Source organism: Somniosus microcephalus, chromosome 22, assembly GCF_052327205.1.
Source record: "Somniosus microcephalus isolate GS21.2 chromosome 22, FLI_Smic_1.0, whole genome shotgun sequence".
NCBI classification, from domain to species: Eukaryota; Metazoa; Chordata; class Chondrichthyes; order Squaliformes; family Somniosidae; genus Somniosus; species Somniosus microcephalus.
This window is the reverse complement of record NC_141008.1, coordinates 13,032,902-13,059,096: the sequence shown is the minus strand read 5'-3', so window position 1 is coordinate 13,059,096 and position 26,195 is coordinate 13,032,902. Positions and strand designations below refer to the sequence as shown.

General features: G+C 44.0%; 1 protein-coding gene across 2 annotated transcripts in view; it reads left to right on the top strand.

Annotated features, from left to right (window-relative positions):
• Positions 1 to 14,327, top strand: part of ube2g1a (ubiquitin-conjugating enzyme E2G 1a (UBC7 homolog, yeast)) — a 90,707-nt gene extending 76,380 nt beyond the window's left edge. For both annotated transcript variants that reach the window (XM_085964194.1, XM_085964193.1), the window contains exons 4-6: positions 7,786 to 7,964; positions 10,764 to 10,883; positions 13,359 to 14,327. In XM_085964194.1, coding sequence (XP_085820320.1) covers positions 7,786 to 7,964; positions 10,764 to 10,850 — 266 coding nt within the window. In that variant the 3' untranslated portion in view covers positions 10,851 to 10,883; positions 13,359 to 14,327. The remainder of the gene's footprint in view (positions 1 to 7,785; positions 7,965 to 10,763; positions 10,884 to 13,358) is intronic.
• The last annotated feature ends 11,868 nt before the right edge of the window (positions 14,328 to 26,195 follow it).

Sequence of the window (26,195 nt, the reverse complement as noted above, 5' to 3'; positions counted from 1 at the left end):
GCTATGGTGTTTCAAGTGCTCATCTAAATGCTTCTAGAATGTTGTGAGGGTTCCTGCCTCTACCACCCTTTCAGGCAGTGTGTTCCAGATTCCAACCACCTCTGGGTGGAAAAAGTTTTTCCTCAAATCCCCTCTAAACCTCCTGCCCCTTATCTTGAAACTATGCCCCCTGGTTATTGATCCCTCTACTAAGGGGAAAAGTTCCTTTCTATCTATCCTATCTATGCCCCTCATAATTTTGTACACCTCAATCAGGTCCCCCCTCAGCCTTCTCTGCTCTGAGGAAAACAACCCCAGCCTGTCCAGTCTTTTCATAGCTGAAGCGCTCCAGCCCAGGTAACATCCTGGTGAATCTCCCTCTGCACCCTCTCCAATGCAATCACATCCTTCCTATAGTGTGGCGACCAGAACTGCACACAGTATTCCAGCTGTGGTCTAACTAGCGTTTTGTACAGCTCCATCATAACCTCCCTGCTCTTGCCTTCATTAGCTGAGGCATAGAATATAAGTATCCCATATGCCTTTTTAACCACCTTATCCACCTGTCCTGCTGCCTTCAGGGATCTATGTACATGCACACTAAGGTCCCTCTGATCCTCTGTCCTTCCTAGGGTCCTACCATTCATTGTGTATTCCCTTGCCTTGTTAGTCCTCCCAAAATGCATCACCTCACACTTTTCAGGGTTAAATTCCATTTGCCACTGTTCTGCCCGTCTAACCAACCCGTCTATATCACCCTGTAGCCTGAGGCTTCCCTCCTCGCTATTTACCACTCCACCAATTTTCATGTCATCTGCGAACTTACTGATCATACCTCCTACATTCATACCTAAATCATAATGTACACTACAAACAGCAAAGGACCCAGCACCGATCCCTGCGGTACACCACTGGACACAGGCTTCCAGTCACAAAAACAACCTTCGACCATCACCCTCTGCCTCCTGCCACTAAGCCAATTTTGGATCCAATGTGCCAAATTGCCCTGGATCCCATGGGCTCTTACCTTCTTGACCAGTCTCCCATGTGGGACTTTGTCAAAAGCCTTACTGAACTCCATGTAGACTAAATCAACTGCACTACCCTCATCCACGCACCTAGTCACCCCCTTGAAAAATTCAATCAAATTGGTCAGACATGACCTCCCCCTGACAAAGCCATGCTGACTATCCTTGCCTCTCCAAGTGGAGACTAATTCTGTCCCTCAGAATTTTTTCCAATAATTTCCCTACCACTGATGATAGGCTCACTGGCCTGTAATTCCCTGGTTTATCCATACTACCATTCTTGAATAATGGTACTATGTTAACTGTCTTCCAGTCCTCTGGCACCTCCCGTGCTCAGAGGTTCTGAAAATTTGTGTCGGAGCCCCTGCAATCTCCTCCCTTGCCTCTCAGCAGCCTGGGATACATCTCGTCTGGGCCTGGGGATATGCTGTAAAGGAAAAAGGCACTGTTATTAGTAGCCACGACCTCAACCATCTGTTTGCAATTGGCTGCCCTGCCTCTTGAACCAGGGCCTGGAATATAATGGAGCTGAAGACTGATGCATACTGTGTATCCACATGGGCCTTGCAAAATCTGAGATGTTAGATGTAATCTGACCTTTTTGTAGCCATGTTGAGATTGAGCACCAGGACGGAAGAAATGAGGGGATTTGGATCACTGGGCAGTGGCATATCTAATCCTATTGGCCAATATCTAATACTGACATTCATATGTGGCAAAGGTGTTTGGGCCATTTATGCAGCAGAGACCAGTGCTTGTCCTTCAATGGTCATCTATGTCTTTTTTTCCTGCCTCCCCCTGCCTTTTTTATTCTTGGTTAACTGGCAGTATGATGCAACTGGCTACTTAATTGGTCTAGAGCAGTTCTTCCTAGAGATAAGCCTGATGAGCTGAAGTAGACCTGTTCGCTGAGGTTTATCAACACCGGTGTATTTAACAGTATAGGCACTTGCTATTTCCAGTCGCCCCCAATGTCTCCAAGTGAGTGAGATTGTAGGCTTCAGCTCACTGTGCAGTTGATTTCTATATTGATGTATTACCTCTTTTGTGCCCAGATAGGGGAGATTACTGCAATGTAGAGTATATGTCCTAACTCTTTTCATTTGCATATGCAGCACTCCTCAAAAGCCTTCCTCTAGGAATACATTGAAGATGTCCCTTTTCAAGCCTTTGGCTCCAGCCTACTACAACAAATTTGGGTCTTTCAAACTGGATTTGAGACTATGCAATGGGTTCATTGCCTTCTAGAACAGGAGTTCTCAACCTGGTTTTTGCTTCCAAGGACCCCTTGTGTTAAAAATTCCCCAGACCCCTGTAACACAACACAAGTGTATTTTCTGTATAAAAATTAGTTGTTGGCTCTATTACACCTTATGTAAAGAAGAATTAAGTCCTAAATTTACATAAGCAAAATACTGCAGATGCTGGAAATCTGAATTAAAAACCGAAAATGCTGGAAATACTCCAGGTCAGGCAGCATCTGTGGAGAGTTAATGTTTCAGTTCTGACGAAAGGTCATCGACCTGAAACTTTAAATGTTTCTCTCTCCACAAATATTGCCTCACTGGAGTGTTTCCAGCATTTTCTGTTTATCCTAAATTTACATTGTGCCCATTTGCACAAGGTCTGCTCCACCCCAGCAAGCATTTGCTCAACAGGAAATGAACCAGGAGCAACAAGCACAGTGCTCAGTACAGGCTTGTTTTGTGCACACACAGTCAGACCAGGCTAAAATTCCAGGTCCACGTCCTCCATTTCGGAAACGCAACTTGCCTGTTACTTCAATACCAAACCCTAACATGGCTGTGAAAGCCGACAACTTGAATTAACAGCACCAGTAATGGCATAGGCAGATGGCAAATGGAGAAATAAACAGGATCCAGAGTGATTTTACCCACCTGACCTCAGTGCCATAAATTCTATAGTGGCAAAAGCAGCCTCTCTTTCCCCCCGCCCCCCCCCCCCCCCCCCCTTCACAAATGGCCAGCGGTATCGAGAACATGAGCGCCAGACTAGGCTTATCCATCCATCAGAGAAGCACATGGCCATGAATATAAAGCCGAGTCTGAGGTAATTTTCTTGCCTGTTTGTTTCACCTCCATTTTGTGTGCATCATCCCTGTGCCTTACTCAACTATTTAACAACTTTTTTTGTTCTTTTGGCCTATTGCCTCGTTCAAAATTGTTTTGGTGGCCAAAATTATCAAGCTTGCTCCTCGACAGTCACTGCCGACCCGATGGGCTGAATGGCTTCCTTCTGTGCAGTATGATTCTATGTGTATTAACTGCTCCTATGGCAGGCTGACTTGGCTTCCACCCTGCTGTTCCTTCTCCTGACGTTTGGTTGTCTTTAGTCCTATGAGGTAGTTCGTCCATCTTGGAGTTCTGATGAAGGTTCAACATCTGAAGCATTAGGGTTGCGAAGGGGTGGAAAGTTATTTATGGGAAGTTTAGCTTGAATTTTGCCCAAAAAAGCACATGTTAGCATAATATTGTGGGGTTTTTTGTATTTTTTTTCCACCGGTCCCCTCAATTACTAACCGAGATGGAATCTTAATTATTAAGGAATTTCTTAATCAATTTATGTTTATCTTCTTACTTGGCTTGTTTTAATAATTGCAAGCTTTGTGTGTGACTGTGAACAAATGTGTCCTGCTTGGTTGGATGAGCGATTAGCTCCCTCTATTGGTGATGTAGCATCGTGCTTCCATCACATGGAGCATCAGGAAAAATTTACTCACCCTGTTGCAATTGTGCTGATCGACCGCAGTTCGACAGGCGAATGCCCTTTATTTCTCGGCATAGAACAATGCCACGTTTACTATCGGATGTGTGGAAGCATTTTACCCCAGGCATTAAAGATGGAAAGACTGTGTACATGTGCAAACATTGTACAAAGCCATATGTAAAGAATGCCACAAAGATGCAGCAGCATTTATCCAAATGCAACAACTTCACTCAACGCTCACAGCAGTCAGCCCAGAGTTCCTCTGCTTCAATTCAAGAAAATGATGGTTCACATTCAGCATCAGGCTCCTTATCAGCAAATCCTGGCCCACTTGGAAGGTTCTTTTGATACAATGGATAACCATAGCCAGAAGAATGCAGATGAGTGCCTTGTTCAAGCTGTATATGCGACAGGCTCACCCCTCATGCTCACAGCCAATGTGTACGGAAGAGATTTTTCAATGTTATTCACCCTGCATACTGTCCTCCCACCAGACATGCTTTGTCTACTTATTTGCTGGAGGCTGAGTATAACAGAGTCCAAGGAAAGCTCAAAGAAACGATAGAGATGGCAGACTGTGGTGCAGTTATCTCAGATGGGTGGTCAAATGTACGAGGGGAGGGCATCATAAACTACATTGTCTCCACTCCTCTCCCAGTGTTCAAGAGCACAGACACTAAGGACAACCGGCACATACATTGCTGATGAGCTGAAAGCGGTCATCAATGATCTTGGATCACAAAAGGTCTTTGCAGTAGTTACTGACAATGCTGCGAATACGAAGACTGCTTGGGCTCAAGTGGAGGAGGCCTACCCTCATATTACGTCTATTGGGTGCGCAGCTCATGGGCTCAACCTGCTCCTCAAGGACATCATGGGTTTGAGAACTATGGAAACACTGTACGAGAGCCAAGCAAGTTAAGTATGTCAGGGGAAAAGAGGTAGTTGCAGCAACCTACAGCTCCAAGCAAACGACAAAGAACAAGAACACCACACTGAAGCTGCCCAACAACACTAGATGGGGTGGCGTTGTCATAATGTACAACAGCCTTCTGGAGGGTAAGGAGTCGCTGCAAGAAATGGCAATATCCCAGTCTGGGGATATGGAAACCACCATCAAGAAAATACTGCTGGATGATGTGTTTTGGGAGAGAGTGGTTAGCAGCCTTAAACTACTCTCTCCAGTAGCATCTGCAATTGCTCAGATTGAAGGAGATGACGCTGTCTTGTCAGATGTTCTTGGGCTTTTTGCTGATTTAAAAGAACAAATCAGCATTGCCCTACCCACATCCCTGCTGCTCAAAGCAGAGGAGAAGGCAATTGTTCAATTCATACAGACACGTCAAGAATTTTGTGTCAAGCCGATTCATGCTGCAGCATACATGCTGGACCCAAAGCATGTTGGGCGACCAATACTTTCTGGAGAACAGATCAACAGCGCTTAGTGTGATTGCTACCCTCTCACGCCACCTCAATCTGGACGTGGGCAAAGTTCTGGGAAGTCTGGCAAAGTTCTCTACCGAGCAAGGTCTTTGGAATGGGGACGGGATATGGGAATCATGCAAGCATATCCGTGCACATACCTGGTGGAAGGGACTTTGTGCATCTGAGGCCCTGTCACCCATTGCATCGGTGATACTCCAAATCCCACCTTCATCAGCGGCCTCTGAACGAAACTGGTCACTTTTTGGGAATACGCATACAAAGGTGCGCAACAGGCTGACTAACGAGAGTGGAGAAACTGGTGGCTATCTGGGCGAACCTACAACTTACTGAGCCAGATACAGAAGTGTCCACCACACAGCTAGACACTGACACAGAGGAGGAAATGGACACGTCAGAGAATCAGGAGGAGCAATGAGGAGTAGAAGACTCAAAGGGACAAAATAAGGACAAATTACAGGCTAAATAAGCTGATGCTCTTGGTATTTTAGATGGGTCTTTTTTGTGGGGGTTCAATAAAATTCAAAATTATAACCTAAATAAAGTTTTGAAAGCCTGTTTCTATTTGTATGGAACAGTATGTCTATTTTGATAAAGATAACATAAGGGTCAGAGACAAACCATCAGTGTGCAAAAAACCTCAATTCCCATGGAAAGTATCCTCTTTTTAAAAATTCCCAGAATTTTGCAACCCTATGAAGCACTAACCCAATTATTTTTCTTTTCACGAGGGATTGGTGTATTTCAGGCATCATCTGTTTTATTTCTGAGTGTCTTACTGGTTGAACTCCCCCTCCCATCTGCACTTGGTTCAGTCCAAGAAGCTGCAATTATATTGGTTTCTTGCCATTTTAATTGCTGCCGGCTCCTGACGTGGGTCCTGTGCAGCCAGCAGCAACTGCAAGGTAAACATGCTGGATCTGCCGAGGCCTGTAGCTGGAATGCTGTTTCTTTTAATTACTGGGTCTCCACAATAGTTGGCCTTAGGGTCTCGGTGGCTGGCCTGGCAAGCTAACTTGAGGGTTGCCACCAGCTGCAAGAAAGCAACATAAAAGCAGCTGTAGAAATTTATTTCCTAATACCTAAAATGGAAGGATCCAAGTCGCAACATTAGACAATCTGGTGGCATTCCAACTGCGTGTCGTGTATTCCCATCAACTTCCGTTTTATTAATTTCCACCATTTCCAGTCAGCAGATCTCCCTTTGCTAGTGGCGATGTTGGTGTCTACTGAAGTGGCTTCATTACAACAGGGTTGAAAGGAAGGCTCGTGCTACCTTGGCCCACGCAAAGGGACTTGTCTAACCTAACACATGGTGTCCAACAGCAAGAACCTGAACTGACAACGCATGCACAGTATTTGTATCGCTGAGACTATTGCATTCGTCTCCATATGCGAGGGAGCCTAATCTTTATGCCATAATCGTCAGTTGTTTCCCCTGTATATTGATGGGACAGACAAGTCCAGTATGACTTGGACAGGTTGGGTGATTGGGCAGATGCATAGCAAATGCAGTATAATGTGGATAAATGCAAGGTTATCCACTTTGGTGGCAAAAACAGGAAGGCAGATTATTATCTGAACGCAATAGATTAGGAAAAGGGGAAGTGCAACGAGACCTGGGTGTCCTTGTGCAACAGTCGCTGAAGGTAAGCATGCAGGTGTAGCAGGCGGTTAAGAAGGCAAATGGTATGCTGGCCTTCATAGTGAGAGGATTTGAGTACAGGAGCAAGGATGTCTTGCTGCAGTTGTACAGGGCCTTGGTGAGACCATACCTCGAGTATTGTGTGCAGTTTTGGTCACCTTATCCGAGGTAGGATGTTCTTGCCATGGAGGGAGTGCAGCGAAGATTCACCAGACTGATACCTGGGATGGCAGGAATGACGTATGAGGAGAGATTGGGTCGATTAGGCTTATATTCGCAAAAGTTTAGAAGAATGAGAGGGGATCTCATTGAAACTTATAAAATTCTAACAGGACTAGATGCAGGAAGGATGTTCCTGATGACGGGGAGTCCAGAACCAGGGGTCACAGTCTAAAGATAAGGGGTAAGCCATTTAGGACTGATGAGGAATTTCTTCACCCAGAGAGTGGTGAACCTGTGGAATTCTCTACCACAGAAGGCAGTGAAGGCTAATTCATTAAATATATTCAAGAAGGAGTTAGATATATTTCTTAAGGCTAAAGGGGTCAAGGGATTTGGGGAGAAAGCAGGGACGGTACTGAATTTGAATGATCAGGCGAAGAGAAAGGTGGGAAAGTGTCCACATGCAACCAGTGTCTGAACACTGACTGTAGGATTTCCACGTTTAGATGCACATGCGTTAAATCCTAAAGTTACAGCCAGATTCAGAGGAGTAATGACAGCGAATGCTGATAGTTTGTCATTATTACCCACTACAAAATCCAGGCCTATGTTTCACAGGAAAATGCATTGTTGCGGTTTGATGGGCCATTGGGTGGCTGTGACTCCATATATAAGGTGCTGAATAAGAACTGGTTGATTTGAACATTTTGTGAAGAATTTTCAGTGTGCCAATCTAATTGACAACGGTGAAATAAGCATAAGATTTTGTAACTTGAGTAAAGAAACTTTGTTTTCTTACAGTTGATAAGAATGGTGAGGTGTGCATCTCTATCCTTCATGAGCCTGGCGAGGATAAATATGGATATGAAAAGCCTGAAGAGCGCTGGCTGCCAATCCACACTGTGGAGACTATTCTTATTAGTGTGATTTCAATGTTGGCAGATCCAAATGGAGACTCACCAGCCAATGTGGATGCAGCGGTAAGAACTTTTTGTTGGAAGTCTGAACTTTGATGTCTCCAATGTCATAACATTGTGTCATAAGAAGCAAATTCAATCCTGTTCAACAGTTCTAAACCTTTTTTAGACTAAATAAATCTGAACTAAGCCTCTGTCATAAGTAGCAGCAAAACCAAGACTGCTGTTTAGAGAGCCTGCTCAGATGTCTGGGATTAAACCCAACAAGTTGCTAAATTCTCAAATACCAGAGCAAATCAACTAAAAAGTAGTTGGTTAAAAATCTGAAACCAAAATTAAGGCCGGGGGGGCGGGGTGGATGAGGTGAACTGCTCAATTGGTCACTGCTTTGCATTAGTTAGTACACCTAGATGGAATGATTTCTGTTTTTGTTTGGTTGTAATTTAGCAGCATTATTAATGAGGTTGCATTATAATTTTCAGATCATGAGCATTTCAAAGGAGACATTTGTTGAAATTTTAAGTGGCATCTTTCAAATGAGGTCTCTGCTGGATGTTAATGATTACATGGTGCTATTCAAAGGGCAGGGTGTTCTAGTGTTCAAGCCAACATGTCTCCTTCAATGAATAACTATCTTTAAAAAAAAAAAATAATAATAATAATAATAATAATGAATTGGTCATTTTGCCTGCTATTGTGGGATCTTACTGTGAAAACTAGCTGCAACATAACATAGGAACAGGAGTATGCAGAATGTCATTCACAGGTCATGGCTGATCTGTACCTAGACTCCATTTACCTGACTTTGCTCTGATCTGTGGACTTTCCATGCTACCCCTGCTGTTTTTTAAATCTAGCATTACTGCACTTAAACCAGGGCTACCTGTCAGCTTCTGATTTGCATACAGTAATAATGACCTTGTACCTAGGATTGTCCCCTTGTGATCCAGTTACCCTCCCAGCATTTACTGAACTACAATTGGAGAATTCATGTTGCAGCACGCTGCCTGGCACTAATGCTTCCCACAGAGTTCTGTATGACTTCCCAAGTTCATGAATGATGCCTGGGAAGCTGGGCACTTATCAGACCACACCTACACCAGAGTTTGTGCTTTAGCTTGTCTTTAGACATTTACACCAATGTGTAATATGATCTTAAATGCAAGTGGAGGAACAGTTTCATTTATTTCAATTTAGTGTTAATGAGCTTGTTTTGCTGGCCTTTTTTTAATTTAGCATCTGGATAGGTATTAACTGATTAATGACAAATGTCACCCTTCAATTGTACTTATTGTCAGTATCTGTTTTCTCTCCCCTTTACTTGCCTTAAGTATTGATCAGAGCCTTGGTGTTGTATGTAGATGAAACTTCAATATCTACAATAGACCGGCCTTTCACTTGAGTTTGAGTAAATGGGTGGTGAATGTATTTCATAGTTCCTGGTGCACTAAGGAGCAGCTAGGCAACAGTTGTAGCTCAGCCAGCTTGTTATGGCCCATTGTGGTATTTTGTGTAATTGCCAGCATTGCCTCTAATGGCTGTGTATTGATATTGAAGACTCCAGGAAAAATAGTACTTGGAGTTGATCTGAAATGCACTGATTGATTGATTGCTCCCACCAATATAGCCAACCATAATGGATCTGTAGTTGTCATTCCGCTCCCTGCAGCCCAACATTCTCCGTTAGAAGGACAAAACATTTGTAATTGGATTGGTGTTTTTTATAGTTCACAAACTAATGTGGAAATTTATAGTATTGAATTTCTAGTGACCACCGCGCACACCCTCCCTAACTTGCATTCCAAATATCTCCATGATGAAAGAACGCTAGCGCTTGTACACTCTGGCTCCTGGTCTTGCCTGCAATTTCCAGTCTATTTGCTGTCTGTGTATTGCCTTTACCCGTTCTTGTATAGTGAGATCACCTCACAGCTTGCCTTCAGCCCTAACTCATTCAGCTGGTGTTCTGGAGTCAGCTTATGACTTAAATTCCTTACTTAGAATTAATGTTTAAAATTCTTCATACCCTCCTCCAGCCTAGCAGTTAGTGTTTGTTTGAGTATACAGTCTTAATTATTCTTGACTAAAGATTCAATATAATAAATTTGGTACTCATTTTGTAACGCTGCATTTTCTCTCACATTTTGCTTTTTAAAAATTAAATTGCAATGGTCATTTCATTGATTAGGGTTAAATGTTTTTGTTCTTGCACCATCAGTTGGAGCAGTTTGGATATCTCGTGTTCCCCTGGAGTTGGTTTTTAGTGAGTGGAGGCAGGCTGCTGTGTAGTAATGCAACCCAGTTCTGTATGTTGGCTTTGGCTCATGAGTCAGTAGGTTCAAGCCCCACTCCAGTGACTCGAGCACATAATCTAGGCTGATAGTGCAGCACTCCCTCAGTACTGCACTACAGGATCAAAAATACTGACTTTCAGATAAGCTGCTAAAGAGGTTCTTTCTGCCTCCATGCCATGCGATCCTTTGTATCCACCAATGGAAGAGTTCCAGTCCTCCCATGCCCTGGCTAACATTTATCTCTCAACTAACCACTTTTTTAAATTATCTGATCATTCATCTCACTGCAGTTTGTGGGGCTTTGTGGTTGCCATGTTTGCCTCCACTGGCTGTCGTCACTGCTATAATGCAATGCTGTGTTTGGCACTGGAAAGTGCTTTGGGACATCCTGAGGACATGAAAGGTGCTGTGTAAATGGAAGTTCTTCAATGGGGAAGAAGTTGCATTTAAAGGATAAAGCATAGGGCCATCATTCACCAAAATGCAGCTCGCCAGCTTCAGTTTTGGGTGTTGGGAAGAAATGATTTGCTGAATTGTTGATTAGTTTGTCCTGGTTTGTACCTTGCAGAAAGAATGGAGGGAAGACCGTAATGGTGAATTCAAAAGGAAAGTTGCACGCTGTGTAAGAAAAAGTCAAGAGACTGCATTCGAGTGACACTTCATTTGCCAGGAAGCTTCACTTTTCAGGGTAAGCAAAACCGAGGACTCGATCTGGTACAGTATTGCCTAATTTGGGATTTTCCAACCATCAGCAGGTTGTCACGTGTTGTGACTAGAGCAAGTTAAACAGCAGTGAAGCAGTTACAGTTCTAATATCCTAAATTGCTTTAGTTTGCTCTAGTGATTTATGAACAGCAAAATGCAGAGAGACGATTACAGCCCTACCTCACTGGCTTCTATATGCTATCCTTCTGACCATTATACAGCAAGTATGTTGAAGGGTAATGAAGCAGATAAGAACCTTGAAGTTGAATAGCATTACATGCTGTTTTGTATTGGCTTTAGTAGTAGATTATCAAGAATGTACAGATTACATATCCAGATCTCTGGAATGAGTGTTCATGTGCATTATTGTATTTAACCACTTCAATGCACTTACCTACCATTCAACATTGCTTTTCCTGATGAGACCATTCCCAAGTTCAGAATAGATTGAAACCTACTCCAGCGTCTGAAGATTGTGTTATAGTTGGAAATCTATACTTCTAGCTGTAAAAGTGCTTTTCTGCAGACTACATGCCAACTAACGTGCTGTATAGATACCTGCTGCTTAATGGAGACAGGTTTGCTTTACTGTTTTAAAGTATTGTCACTGATCATTTTAGCATACTTGCTGGCAGCAATATGCTACAAGAAAAATGGCACTTGCCTCTGATATTGAAGGGTCCACTTGTGTAATCCTGCCAATGCTTGCACCCTGCCAATGCTTGCACCCTCAGTATTTTAGTGTGGCACAACTCAATGTTCTTTTAGTCAGCCCAAGTTTGGAAGGACAGTTCATTGCTGGGTATTTCTTATAGTTGAAGTGGACATTGAAAATTCCATTTATTCTTGACTGAAATCCTAGTGACAATATTGTGAAATGTATGTAAAACTCTCGGATGAACGTGTACACGTTGCTTTGTTTTGGGCCGGGTGGGGGGGGAGTGATTGAAGGGATTCGGGCCTTGCTACCCAAGGCAGCATATTCAGTCCAAAATGTGCTTCTGACTTTTTTTTCTTAATTCCCATTGAATGCGAGTTTACTAAGGCTTGGTGTCTTCCAAAGTAAAAATCTTTGTAACCTGAATAGTGGAACATTAATCAATAATTGCTAATGTAAGACAAGAACCTTTTTTTAAAAGCCAACGTGAGTTCCCTGAGAACTTAACCATGTAATGTCTGGGTGTTGAGGGCAAGCCAAACAAAGGATTGGGGGGCACCTCCTAACCTTTCCTCCTACTGTTTGCAGTCCTATGGATTGATCCGAGTAATTTGCACATGTTGTTCTGAGACGGCAGCATCCTGTAAAGCTTCCACCAATAGCTACTGATGTTTCCCATGACCAAGTGCCAACTCTTCTAGTACAGCAGACATGCCAGGAGACACTGGGCAATGTATGTATGGAGAGAATCCAAAAATGTTCTGTTAAAGGCACATAGTTCATGAGCCAAGTCCAAACCCAAATTGGTTTTAAAAAAAACCTCATTGAATTCAGTGCAGCAAAAAAGTTGTTCTAGAGATACCTCCAGCACACCATGCATGTATGAGTTCCTGAAGATGCCTTAAATGGTGGCTAGTGGGTTTTTTCCATCCCCCCCCCCCCCTTGCAGATATCAGAACTTTTATCTGTAGATAATGTAAAAATATTTTCCAAAGCATATGCTTTCTTTAAGGGGTTGCAATATTTTCCCCTCCCACCAACCAGCATAGTCACATTCCCTCTTCGCAAATTCTTTCGTAGGTACTGGGGAAATTAAAGTGTAATATTTGTTGCTTCAAGTGATCTTTGTGCATAAACTGGGATCTAATGCTGATCACCCATTGTTGAACACAGTTGAATTTTTAAAAAAGTGTGTGTGGGGTTATGTGTGTGTCTTCCCCCCCCCCCCCCCCCAAGTGAAGTGCAACAGTGAATGGCGTACCCCTTTATCTGTCTTGTATTTCATATTGCCTGCAGAAATGTTGGAGCCACTTGGACTCGTTGCAATTCTGTATATAAAATACTCAACTGGGCAAAAATTGTCTACTGTTGGATAACATTTCAATGCATCAGCTAAAATGTTTGAAATCCAGCTAATTGAATGTATTTATTTTGAGCTGGGAGAATAGATTTTCCATGGCTTCCATTTCTAGACTTCACATCGTTCCTCATGAATGTCAAAAGTCTTGTATCTGAATAAGGAGATCCATGTTCTAGGTACTTCAGAAGACCTCTTGATGGATGTGGCTCATGTATTGGGTTGAGAAATGCTCCTCTCTATTGTATACTAGTCTTGAGGCACTAGCCCTTTATGGGGACAGATTCACAGCTGCCAGCAACAGTCTCTTGTGGCCATGTGGTATGTGCCTGATATGGTTAGGACGGAGGGACTTCTGTTTTGGTACCACATAACATTGGAGGTTTGTTTAAGTACTTGGACTAGACTGCAGCAATAACTAATGGGAAATTTCTGAGTTACAGGTCTCCAATTAAGAACCAACATGACACTGTTGACTTTCTGCACTCAACCCAGCAATTGTTGGACCTCTTCAAACTGGTAACAAGTTGGTAATCCTGGATTGGCATTCTGGAGCTGAGAGTGAATTATGCCATCCTCATTGTGGAGTAAAGCCTATCGTGCCAACTTGGGGGGGGAAAACAAAATGATGCATCAGGATTCCTGTGAACTGCTTTGATCTTCAGGAGGCATTGTAAAGACCTGTACATAGCACAACATTATCTGGATATTCTATATACAGTACTTCAACACCCACAATATGCATTGTACCAAATTATAGCTTGCTTGTAGTTAGAGAATCGTGTAAATTCTGAGAGATTTTAGCAAGGGGGCTTTGTGCATTCATTTTTTCTTAAGTTTACTATTAAAAAAAAAAAGTCTTGTGAAAGGTGTCCTGCACTGTAAAACTAAAAGTTGCATTTATCAATTTGTAAGATGGATTCCATAGTGAGTGTTTTACTGGATATTCTGACACTGCATTAACACTCGGTGCCCTCAAATATTTTGGGCGTAAATACGAGTACTTTTGCAGATGTTGAAATATTTAAGATGCAGGTGCTTTTGGTTTTACAGTAAGGGATTAAAGTTTATACCTGAATTTGAAATTGGCCAAGGTGACCTCAATAGTCTTCACTGCCCAACTGATTGAGCAAATGTTTCTGAGCTTGTTTTTGTGGGGAGTGTCTGGGGTAGGTTTCGCGTGTTTAGGTGTAGGCTTTCACCCTTCTAAGTGGGCAGTTTGAGGATTTTTGGTATTAAAAATGCTGTTTGTGTGTGCGTGTGCGCGTGTTCTTTTCTTTCCAGCTATACTGCAGATTTTCTGCCTGATGTACAAAGACAAATGGTGATGTATATTTTCATGTAATTTGATTTTTGGAATTCTGTCACCTGTAGTGAAAGTTCTTCCAAAATATAATTGTTTTCCAATACAAGTTGTCTGTTTCAATTGTGTAAAGCCTCTCCATTGCATGTAAACTTTTTTTCATATGAAAATTGTTGAAATGTTAAATACTTGCACAAAACAGATTGCACTCTATGCAAACCACCATACTTTAGTACAAGAACTTCCGTGTAGTTTTTCATAGTTCTGCTTACAGTGCACTTGCACACAGTCTCAACACTTGGTAGTTCTCATGAATACTAGTTGCATTTTTAAATGTGCAGATGCAGAGTTTTTTTTTTAAACTTAATTTCTTTTGGGCCTTGTGCAGCAGCCAAAGTAAATTTGGGGCTGGGGAAGGCAAGGAGAGGAGAGAGGTTAACGCTTGCACTTCAGAAGGGAGTCCTGCATATGTTTTAGTGCATTGCTGAACTCTAGTCTTTCTGGGGAGACTCTTTTTTTGGATCTGGTGCAGTTTCAAGTTGAAGTGCACTGGGTGGTTGGTATTGATCAGAATGCACCATAACTTTGGATCCTCCTTCAAACTGCATATATGTGGCTTTGACTTGCTTAAAAAGCCTCCTGAAACTGATGAAGGAAAATGCATAAGATGTATTGGATAACACTGACTTTATTTTGCCATTTGTGGTATGGATAGCAAACTGGGAAGTGGGGTGGAGTGTGTTGGGTTAAGACACTTGGATTGATAGCCAGTGACCATGGTGCCCCCCCAGGGTGAATGCTGGAGCTTCAGCTTTTCACGCTGCATATAAATAACAAGGTAGTGTCATGCAAAAAAAAATTGTAAAAATTTATTCTGAATGGGCAGAATAATGGCAGATGTAACTCGAGGTGAAGGATAAGTAATACTATTCGAATGGCAGGTGAGTATAATCTAAATGAAGTGCAAGGTTGGAGGAAAATCAAAAGAATTTCAGGCTATCAATGCTCAAGTTGTTCTCGAGGTACAAAATTACCAAAGGTAAAAGACCAAACTTCAAGGTATAGTAATGCTTTTTTTGGTAACCTTCAGTTGGAACATTGAAGTGACTTTATTTTGATCAAAATGATGGAAGGGAGTTGACAGGTTAGACTCTTCTCTCTGGGGAAACCAGAACAAGTGGTGTGACACTGGCAATTTGAGCTAAACTAGTGAAGCCAAGAAAACTTAATTCTGGGAATGTGGAACTAAAAGCCATAGATACGAAATCAACTGAGGTGCTTAATAGAGTAAGGGTATTGAGGGATATGGAGAAAAGACCATGAATTAGTGTTCCATTAGGAACAAGCCTCCCAAGGTGCTTCAGGGGAAAGAGAAACCAGATCCATACTTCAAAAGTAATTCATTGGTTCTAAGTATCGGGTTATGCTTTAGGCATTGGGTGCATCAATGCTAAAACGAGGGCATTTAGCTTTGAGGTTTATAATGCATTTCCTCTGGGGTATTACTGACCAGGAAGGGATTGTTAAAATCCTCAGTTAGGATAAATTCCTTTATGCAGAATTGGAGCATGGAATACTTTGTCACGGAGCGGTTGAGGCAGAGACCATCTATTTAAAGGAAGAGTAAATAAACCTGAAGCAAAAGGTGATGCTGGGCCTTAGCAGGCAGAGCAGTAGGAGCAGCGTTTGCTCTGGGAAGAACAGCCCTGAGATTCGTTTTGCTTTACTCCAGCAAATGTGTCTGGGGCTCCTGGTTTTCATTTTTTCAAGGATAAAGGTGCCCTGAAAGTGTTGACTGGGGTACTGTTTGGAGAGCTGGCTGCCCTCTTGTACCGCACAATTGGCAATTCTTCCTGAGCTAATCTGGATAAGGACTTGACTGGCCATTCACTCCTGGAAGACCTGGCTGTAGATCTCCAAACAAGCCCACTGCTGCCAGGTCCCCTTCCCTAGCCACGGGTCGCTGAAGTCACACTGGCTAAGATCATAATGGTTTATGGATGTCATCAGCTAGCTTTTCCAATTGAGCCGTCACTGGTGTATTTTTTCATGAGTTGCAGTAAAAGCTGGTCCCTGATGGTATGTAGGGTGGTAAATTGTTTCTGTAAATGTAAAGCATACGTTTCCAGTGGCCAGTCTGACCTAGTCAGCATGCTTTAGATTGTGGAGCAGGAGTACACCAAGATCTTGCTGCTGCAGCAGTTGTTTCTAAGAGGAAGTGGGCATCAAATTACAACATATTTTATAAAAAATGATTACAGATGTCAGTGACACTTCATGATGTGAAATTTGTCTGTTGCAGTGAAATGATTTTCCCTCCCAACATCACTTTTTGCCGATTTCGGCTAATTTGAGGGTACAGCGGGGTGGTATTGCCGCTTGTGTAATGAGGCGCTGTGCTTGTATTTTAAATACAGTCCCATTCATTTCCTATAATGAGGAAGTGGTTTGTTACATGTTCAGCAATTGGCACAATTAAATCCTGTTTTATACTGACCATCTGTGAATTAAAATAGATCCAATTCTTAGTCCTGTAGAATGTGATACCACTGCAGCACAACAGTTCTTGGGTTGAAAGTGTGGTTATTGGCCATTCCTAGTATCATCCAGTGAACCTTATTTTAATAGGTGCTTTCTTTACTCTACTCTAATTGGTCATGGGATAATTTGCCAGCTCCCATTACCTTACTTGGTGCATTATGATCTATTAATCAGTTCATCATTATTCTGCATTATACTTAATGATCTTGGCTCATTTATCAAGGAGAAGCGAAACCATGCAGCAATAGGAGGATCCCAGGTCTGCGTTGTCTCATCTCACGCAGGGTAAGGGTAGGTGTGATGGAGCTTGTAATCCTTTGGTTATGGCGGAGAGCATTGGGTAAGGGTCCTGCTCCTTACACTTTTGGACGTGTGTGTACTTTAATGTTGGGTGAAGTACTAGAGCGGGTTCATCTGGTATGCCCATGGAGTCAATAACCTGCAAACAATCCTTGTTGAAGCTCACACTTGAATAACTACTTGTTGGAAATGGTGCTGGGAGATGATCAAAGCCCAGCATAGCTGCCAGCACCTTCAAGAAAGCAAAGGAAAATTAGTGAAGAAAAAATTACACATGGTATAATGGCTAAACATAATCAATATTTCAGGAACAGGTCACACTGATATAACTCCTACAGAGCTTGAGCAAGCTGCTTTGAGTAAATATACTTGGGTTAGATTCTCTCTAGGGCTTTTAATTTTGGGTAGTTTGTGTAGCCAATGGAGGTAAATTGAACAGGGCAGCCAACTGCTAAATACCCATCCCCAAAGCTGCCAGTACAATTTTCATCTATGCTTGCTACCAGTTCTCACCCCCCCCCCCCCCCCACCCCACCCACCAAAAGATAGAAAGAGTGCCTGTTTGAAAGAGGTGTTGAGGCCTGTTTTGTGGGGGTGGAATCTGGAGCTAGTGCCAGACCTGTGGCTGCTGCTCTTGCTTTTGAGGTGTGCAGAACTGCCTTGCTTGGTTCCATTTTCTCATCCAATGGTAGCCAGAAGATCTCCAGCAATGGCTTCTCTTCCCACCCTGCACCGTCGCCTCCAGGTTTCCTCCAAAGATCTATCCTTCGTGCTCAATGACCTGCTGCCCCTTGGTGACATCATCTGAAGACGTGGTCAAATTCCACACGTACACGAATGATACCCACCACCTCTTATCAACTACTCCACAACCTCTCATGAGCCTGTTGGTCCAACATCCAGTCCTGCAGAAGCTGCAATTTCCTTCAATTAAACATTGGGAAGACTGAAGCCATCCCCTTTGGCCCCTGCCACAAGTTCTCTACCTTTTCCACTGATTACATTTCACCCCCTGCCCAAGTTGCAGGTTGAACAAGACCATTCATAACTTCTGTCCTATTTGACCCCGAGCTGTTTCCAACCTCATGTCCTCTCTATCACAGAGCCCACCTACTTCCACTTCTGTAACATCATCCAGGCTTTTGTTATATCCAGACTCAACAATTCTAGGGCGCTCTCCTGGCCAACCTCCCATTCACCAGCCTCCTCCACATTCAGCTCATCTAACATTGGTTCTCTGGTTCCCCCAGTTCTTCCAATTTGAAATTCTCCCCCTCCCTATCTCTGTAACCTTCTTCAGCCCTGCAAATCTCCCCAAACTCTGGCTTCTTCCAACTCTGGCTTGTTTCCTCCCCTCCTTCAAAACTCACTCTTGGTCATCCCTCCTTTTTAGCTTGGTGTCTGATTTGTGCTTCTATGAAAGGCCTTTGGCTGTTTTCCTACTTTTAGAGGTGCTATATAAATGCGCGGTGGCTTTAATGAAACAGCAAATGCCGACTGGAGCAGAAAACTGTTACTGCCTTCTAAGGATGCAAAAAGGCAGAGAAATTAAATCAACAAGTGAAATTCTAAGAGCAAAGATCCTGAGCCACGTGCGAAGAACTGAGTCTAAACTATAAACAAACAGAAGCAAAGGAAGGGGTGATCCCAACAGAACTGAGCCAGCCCTATAAGGAATTTGTCCACAGGTAGTAAATCAACAAAATAATCAATCCTTGTGGCTTAAAATCTGTACATAATTTATTCAGTGAAGTTGGAAATGTTAACTTCCCCATCCTGCTCCTCAAAACAAAATCTGAGTTTTAGGGGAATTAAGGAAAAAAAAGTCTAAGAATATCAATAAATAAGTGGTTGGGCTCTGATGTGCAAATGGCTATAGAGGGGCACAGTGAAGTGCTTGTGATCCAACTGGAGAGACTGCTTATCCAGTTACATAATCGGACCATCATTGCAATTGACCAACCTATTTTTCCAAGAAGCAGCAAAATGAAATCCTTTTACGACTTCAAAGTTGTAACTAGCCTTTAGATGCAGCAGAAAGATTTCTGATTTATATCAACTAATAGTGACCAGATTTTACTGGAAACTGTGACTGTGCTGAACTATCTTAATACTGTCCCCTCGTACATGGAAAGTCAGAGGTGCCAAATTCAGAACACCGTGAAACGACCACGTCGAACTGATAGTAACAGTGAAGGGGTACAGTACTTGCATAGATAACATACTAAGGACGGTCATGGTCACATAGAGCTAGAGGGAGGGGAGGAAAGGCAATGCTGGCATTTTATCCATCGGTCTGCTTCGCCCGCTGCAGAGGACGAGGAAAGGCTAGAGGAGCTCTGCAGTGTAACTGTCAATATGGTTGCAAAGATTTAAAGAGACTGCGAAGTGTTGATGAAAATGGGGAGTATGATTGATGTTCTCTAGCCATTCCTACTGGAGTGAGATCGCAGTACGGTCACTAACACCTTAGCAAGTCTGTAGTTCCTTGGTGTTTCTTGGAACAAAGAAACAGAAAGCTGGGGTGTCAGAATTTGTTTTTAATTAAGATCAGCACTCCCATCTTCCTAACCCCCGTGCACTGCTGACACGCCCATTGACTGAGTCGTCTTCTCTGTATTGGGGAAAGGACAGAGGTCGTCCTTCTGTGACCTTAGGGCAAGTTCTGGGGATCAACATCCACCCAGCAGCAGTGAAAGTATGGGGAAAGGAACAAACTATTTTAGCTGATTATCTGAGAATCCCGAGAAATCTCTGCTCCAGAACCAGTGGGAATTGTTGGGTTTTGTCCCAACTTCTGGAGGCAATAGAAGATTAGATATGGATTGCCCAGCTTAGTGAATGACGAACCACATTCTCGGGTATCACTGTCCACAAGAGATGGGGTTTCTGTGTTAGTGGTTAGGTTCAGTGCTACAGCAGACCCAGAACAAAGAAGGGTTTTAAAGTGATGTTAGAGTGTTCGGCACAATGAGAATGCAGTCACATTTATCGGTTTCACACATCCAATGCACCGCCAGGTTATCCCAGATCACACTCTGCAGATCAGATTTGTTTAAGAATTTATTGCTTTGCCATCAGATTATGTGCAAAGTATCAGAATTAAAACTGTCCTGGTGATGGGGGTATCGCTACATGTATCCACGATGAGCAGAACAAGAGTATCGTACGGTGGGGGTGCTTTATTTCTGTTTGGAAAAAGCGTGTCTGAAGTAGAGGAATTCCGGTATTGGAACTGGCTAAAAGGAAGAAAACATCACTATGGAAACCGCCTGAGCTGTTCTACAGACAACATGGATATCGCAAATGGGCTGGTGAATGCTTTTTACCCTCTTACACGCTATTGCTTTGTAAAAGGCACCTCGGCTCTAATTATCACCAACAAGCTACAGTCTCCCTGGGAAATTAATTTTTGGATAAAATGTTTACTTAAGTTACATTTATTTTACAAATAGGATTTATTTATTAAGCAAATCCTTGTACGTTTACTTTTCCGTTGTGTAAAAAATATTTTCTTGTGTTTTTCTGCTTAGTCCTGCACACAGCCTCATCCCCTGCCCCAGCTGCGAGGAAGGGTGGGCAACTTGCTCCACGACCTCTGGCGGTGCCATTCCCCAGTCCCTCGCGGGGTCTCGCTCTCCCAATTTTACGTCCCTGTGGGGTGGGGAAGCCTGACCTCCTTACTTGACCCCCCCTCTATCTCGCAGATGCATCCTGTGGAAATTGAAGATGTGCTGTGTGCGGGACAGTGGGCATAAGCTCACATCCCTCCATCCTCGCAGCAGTTTATAAAACCTCCACCTACCTGTGCCACCTGCCTCAGTTATTGCCTTCAGTGTTTTTGAAGAACTACTTGTAACCTCAAAAACTAACGAGTTGATTCTCAAAATCTACAAAATGGATGCAAAGCCCTCTTGTGAGATTTCTGCTTTTCTCAGTTTTTATTGTGCAAAATTTCAACATATTTTATATTTAATAAGCTGACTATGTTTTCCTGATAATCAATTGAGTTATGCTGGAACCATTAATCCTTCAGGCTGGGAGTCAGTTTGACTGCATCAGTGGCACCGAATGCTCTCTCTCCACCTGCCATCACAGGTAATGGCAGAAGAAATGAACCCAACGCTAAATAACATCTCTCCTCAAAACTCCTGAGTGTATTTTATAACCTCTAAGTTGTTTTGCTCAATGAGACTCAAGCGGGGGTGGGGGGTCATTGCCCCTGATTCATGGTGCTTCCCATGTTTTGCTTATTGATACTTACAGGCAGGAAATCAGTCAAGTTACATAGAAACATAGAAGATAGGAGCAGGAGTAGGCCATTCGGCCCCTTGAGCCTGCTCCCCCATTCAATGAGATCAGGGCTGATCAAGTTTCACTCCATTTGATTGAGTAATGTCATCTGAACATATCTGGAGTACTGCATCCAGTTTTGGGTACCGCACCTTCACCAGAATTATACCAGGGCTTAAAGTTAAATTATGAGGAGAGGTTTTATAAACGTGGCTTGAATTCCCCGGAGTATAGAAGGCTGAAGAGTGCAAGGCAAGTTCTCTGGCGCAGTGAGCCAAATTCCCGGTCCCCCTGATTCTCCGTGTCACATTCTCAGCTCTGCGCATGTTGATTGAGGCTCCGTGCCATTTTCCCTGACTCACTATATAGTTTATTCCCGGTGCATTTCTCATGCATTCCCAGTACTATCCAGGACAAATCAGTCTGCTTGATTGGCACTTTATCCACTAGCTTAAACATCTATCGTCGGCATACCATGGCTGCAGTGTGTACTATCTATAGGATGCATTGCAGCAACGCTGCAAGGCTCCTTATTCAGTAACTCCCAAACCTGCGACCTTTACCACCTAGTAGGGCAAGGGCAGCAGGTGCATAGGAACATCATCACCTCCAAGTTCCCCTTGCAGTCATACACCATCCTGACTTGGAAATATATCGTCATTCTTTCATCGTCGCTGGGTCAAAATCCTGAAATTCCTTCCCTAACAACACTCGGAGTACCTTCACACGAACTGCAGCGGTTCAAGAAGACAGCTCACCACCACCTTCTCAAAAGCAATTAGGCATGAGAAACAAATGCCAGCCTTGCCAGCGATGCCCACAGCCCAAGAATGAATAATAAAGACAGCATTCCTGGTCTATTGCTAATACCCTGTACATTCCTGGCACCCTCCGAGTAGATTGCTGGTGCAATCCTCGTACATTCCCAGTGCATTCCTGGCCGCCTCCTTGTACATTCCTTATGCAATCCTCATACATTCCAGGTGTATTCCAAGCACATTTGGGGCTTAAAGGGTTAGATTATGAGGACAGGATAAATCTGGCTTCTATTCCCTTGAGTTTAGATGGTTGCGAGGTGATCTAAGGGAGGTGTTTAAAATGATAGAGAAACTTTCCTCTGGTGGGGGAATCCAGAACAAGGGAGCATAATCTTAAAATTAGCACTAGGCCATTTAGAAGTGAAATCAGGAAGCACTTTTTCCACATAGAGTAGTGCAATTCTGGAACTATCTCCCCCTCAAGGCTGTGGATATTGGGGGTCGATTGGAGCCTTCAAGACTGCGATCGGTAGATTTTTGTTGGTTAAGGATATCAAGGGATAGGGAGCAAAGGTATGTAAATAGAGTTGAGGAACAGATCAGACATGATTTAACTGAGTGGCAGAACAGACTCGAGGGGCTGAATGGCTTAATCCTATTCCTATATTTCAGGCACATTCCAAGCAGCAAGATGAAGCAGGCAGGAGACTAGAATGACTCTGAGCAGCTTGTTGGAGCTCTACAGTAGCATTCTCCATCTCCTCAGATCAAAAAGCAGTATGTGGGTTCAGCTAATAGTGGAAATGATGAAGTGCACTTTTTCCTATCTATCAGTGCCAGGGTTGCCACACTGGGATCATTTAAGTGTTCTTGTGGCAGACCATTCTTGAAAGTGCCACATGGGGGCAGTTTTCCAACTTGGGTGAGGAATTCGTTTTTTGCTTCCCACCAAACTTCTAGTAAATAATTGCTGGGACAGTGTCAACAATGACCAAGAACAGATCTTAATCTGTGGATTGAAGGGGCCCTTAAAGGGGAAAAATGGTGTGATGGGCCTTCAATAACCACAAAACTAGAAGTTATAGACTTAAACAAGTTGGCTTTTAATCACTAAGATCAGAGCTAACATCTCAGCACGCCGACTGGTTCACAGGAATGAGTCATACAGATCCTGGGATCTTTATGTAAGAGAAGTCAGGGGCGGAGCCAAGAGCCAAGACCTGGAACCACCCAGGTTAGTCGGGAAAGAGGAAGTAAACTATACACAGTGGGGGAGGGTAATATACATGAGTGCAAAACGAATACAGGATCAAGACAAACAGATTTCATTACATTCACCCCTTCTATAGATTTAGTCCATCGGGGTGATGTTTCTTAGGTTTTGCAGTTCTCAGTGATCGGCGCAAAGCCGGTTGGGGTGCCTCTAGGGGAGTGGATTCTGGTTCCTCCGCTGTCCGGGCCTCCGCAGTGTCTTCCAGGTTATCTGCAGTGTCCTCCAGGTTAAAGTTGGGTATTGATACCTCTGGGCGTCCTGTCTCTTTGTAGTGTAGGTCTTCATCGGGTAGCCTCCCATCGTTCTCTCCGCTCCCCGAGGGAGCGAGGTCTTTTATGGAAACAGTGTCCTCTCGCCCATCAGAGTATTCGATATAGGCGTACTGAGGGTTTGCATGGAGGAGCTGTACCTTTTCCACAAGGGGGTCCGTTTTATGGCCTCTCACGTGCTTCCGCAATAGTACTGTCCCCGGAGACGTCAGCCACGCGGGTAGAGATATGCCCGAGGTGGATTTCCGGGGGAAAACGAACATCTTTTCGTGAGGGGTAGCGTTAGTGGCAGTACATAACAGAGACTTTATGGAGTGGAGCACGTCTGGGAGGACTTCCTGCCAGCGGGAGGTCGGAAGGCCTTTTGACTTTAAGGCTAACGTGACAGCCTTCCAAACAGTAGCATTCTCCCTTTCCACTTGCCCATTACCCCGGGGGTTGTAGCTAGTGGTTCTGCTAGTGGCTATCCCCTTCGAGAGCAAGAACTGGCGCAGCTCGTCACTCATGAATGACGTCCCCTTTTCGCTGTGTATGTAGTTCGGCATGCCAAACATGCAGAATAGATTACAGAGACACTTGATGACCGTGGCACTGGTTATGTCTGGGCAGGGAATGGCGAAGGGGAAGCGGGAATATTCATCAATGATATTGAGGAAGTATACGTTACGGTCGGCAGAGGGAAGGGGTCCCTTGAAGTCCAGACTTAGGCGCTCGTGTGGCTTTGATAAGGTGTGCACGGTCAGGCCTGTAGAAACGAGGCTTGCATTCCGCACAGATGCGGCAGGCTCTGGTCACTGCCCTGACCTCCTCGATGGAGTCGGGCAGATTGCGGGACTTTATAAAATGGTATAGTCGGGTGACCCCTGGGTAACAGAGGTCGTTGTGGAGACCCTGTAATTTGTCCGTATGAATGCTGGCACACATTCCCCGCGATAGGGCGTCTGGGGTTCATTAAGGGCTCCCGGCCTGTACATAATATCATAGTCGAACATGGATAGTTCGATCCTCCACCTGAGTATTTTGTCATTCTCGATTTTCCCCCTTTGTTATTAAACATGAAAGCCACCGACCGCTGGTCGGTGAGCAGGGTGAAACGTTTGCCGGCTAGGTAGTGTCTCCAGTGCCACACTGCCTCCACTATAGCCTGTGCCTCCTTCTCGACAGAAGAGTGCCTGATTTCAGGTCCCTGAAGGGTTCGGGAGAAGAAGGCCACAGGTCTCCCAGCCTGATGGAGGGTCGCAGCTAAGGCAAAGTCTGACGCATCGCTTTCGACTTGAAAGGGAATGCTTTCGTCCACTGCACACACTGCAGCCCTTTCAATGTCCTGTTTAATACCGGTGAAAGCCTCCCGAGCTTCAGCTGATAGTGGGAAGGACATCGATTTAATGAGGGGTCGGGCCTTATCAGAGTAATTGGGCACCCATTGGGCATAATACGAAAAAAATCCCAGGCACCTTTTTAAAGCTTTGGGATTGTGTGGCAGGGGCAGTTCCTTTAGGGGGCGTAATCGGTCAGGGTCCGGTCCAATTACCCCATCTTCCACCACACAGCCGAGGATACAAAGACGGGTTGTGTTGAAGACGCATTTGTCTTCGTTGTAGGTTAGATTCAGCTTTAGGGCAGTTTTTAAAAATCTCGCAAGATTTAGATCGTGGTCTTGCTGGTTGTGCCCGCAGATAGTGACATTGTCCAGATAGGGGTAGGTAGCTTGTAGTTTATTCTCGTCAACCATGCAGTCCATCTCACGTTAGAAGACAGAGACCCCATTTGTTACCCCGAAGGGCACTCTGAGAAAATGGTAGAGGCGCCCGTTCGCCTCGAAGGTGGTGTATGGGTGGTCCTCCGTTCTAATGGGGAGCTGGTGATACGCGGATTTGAGGTCGATAGTCGAGAAGACTCGGTATTGCGCAATCTGGTTGACCATTTCTGATATGCGGGGTAAAGGGTAGGCGTCCAGCTGGGTATAAATATTAACAGTCTGGCTGTAGTCAATTACCATCCGTTTCTTTTCGCTATTTTTAACTATGACTACTTGGGCACGCCACGGGCTGGTACTGCATTCAATAATGCCTTCCCGCAGGAGTCTGTCCACTTCCGCCTTGATAAAGTGTCTGTCTTCCAGACTGTACCGTCTACTTTTGGTCGCTATGGGCCTACAGTTCGGAGCAAGATTAGCGAATAAAGAGGGCGGGCTGATTTTTAAGGTTGATAGGCCACAGACTGTGAGTGGCGGCTGGGACCCGCCATATGCTAGCGTGACACTTTCGTGGTGGCACTGGAAGTCCAGGCCCAAGATTACATTAACACAGAGTTCTGGCATCACGAGGAGTTTAAAATCCTTGTAGTCCGTGCCTTTTACAGTCAGTGTTACCACACAGTAGCCCAAAATGTCCGAAGTGTGGGGCTTAGCAGCCATAGCAATTCTGCTCCGTGTAGGGGTTACCGTTAATGAGTGCCGCCGTACCAGGCTAGGGTGGATAAAACTCTCGGTACTCCCACAGTCAATTAAACATTTTGTTAAATTCCCGTTTACCTGTATGTCC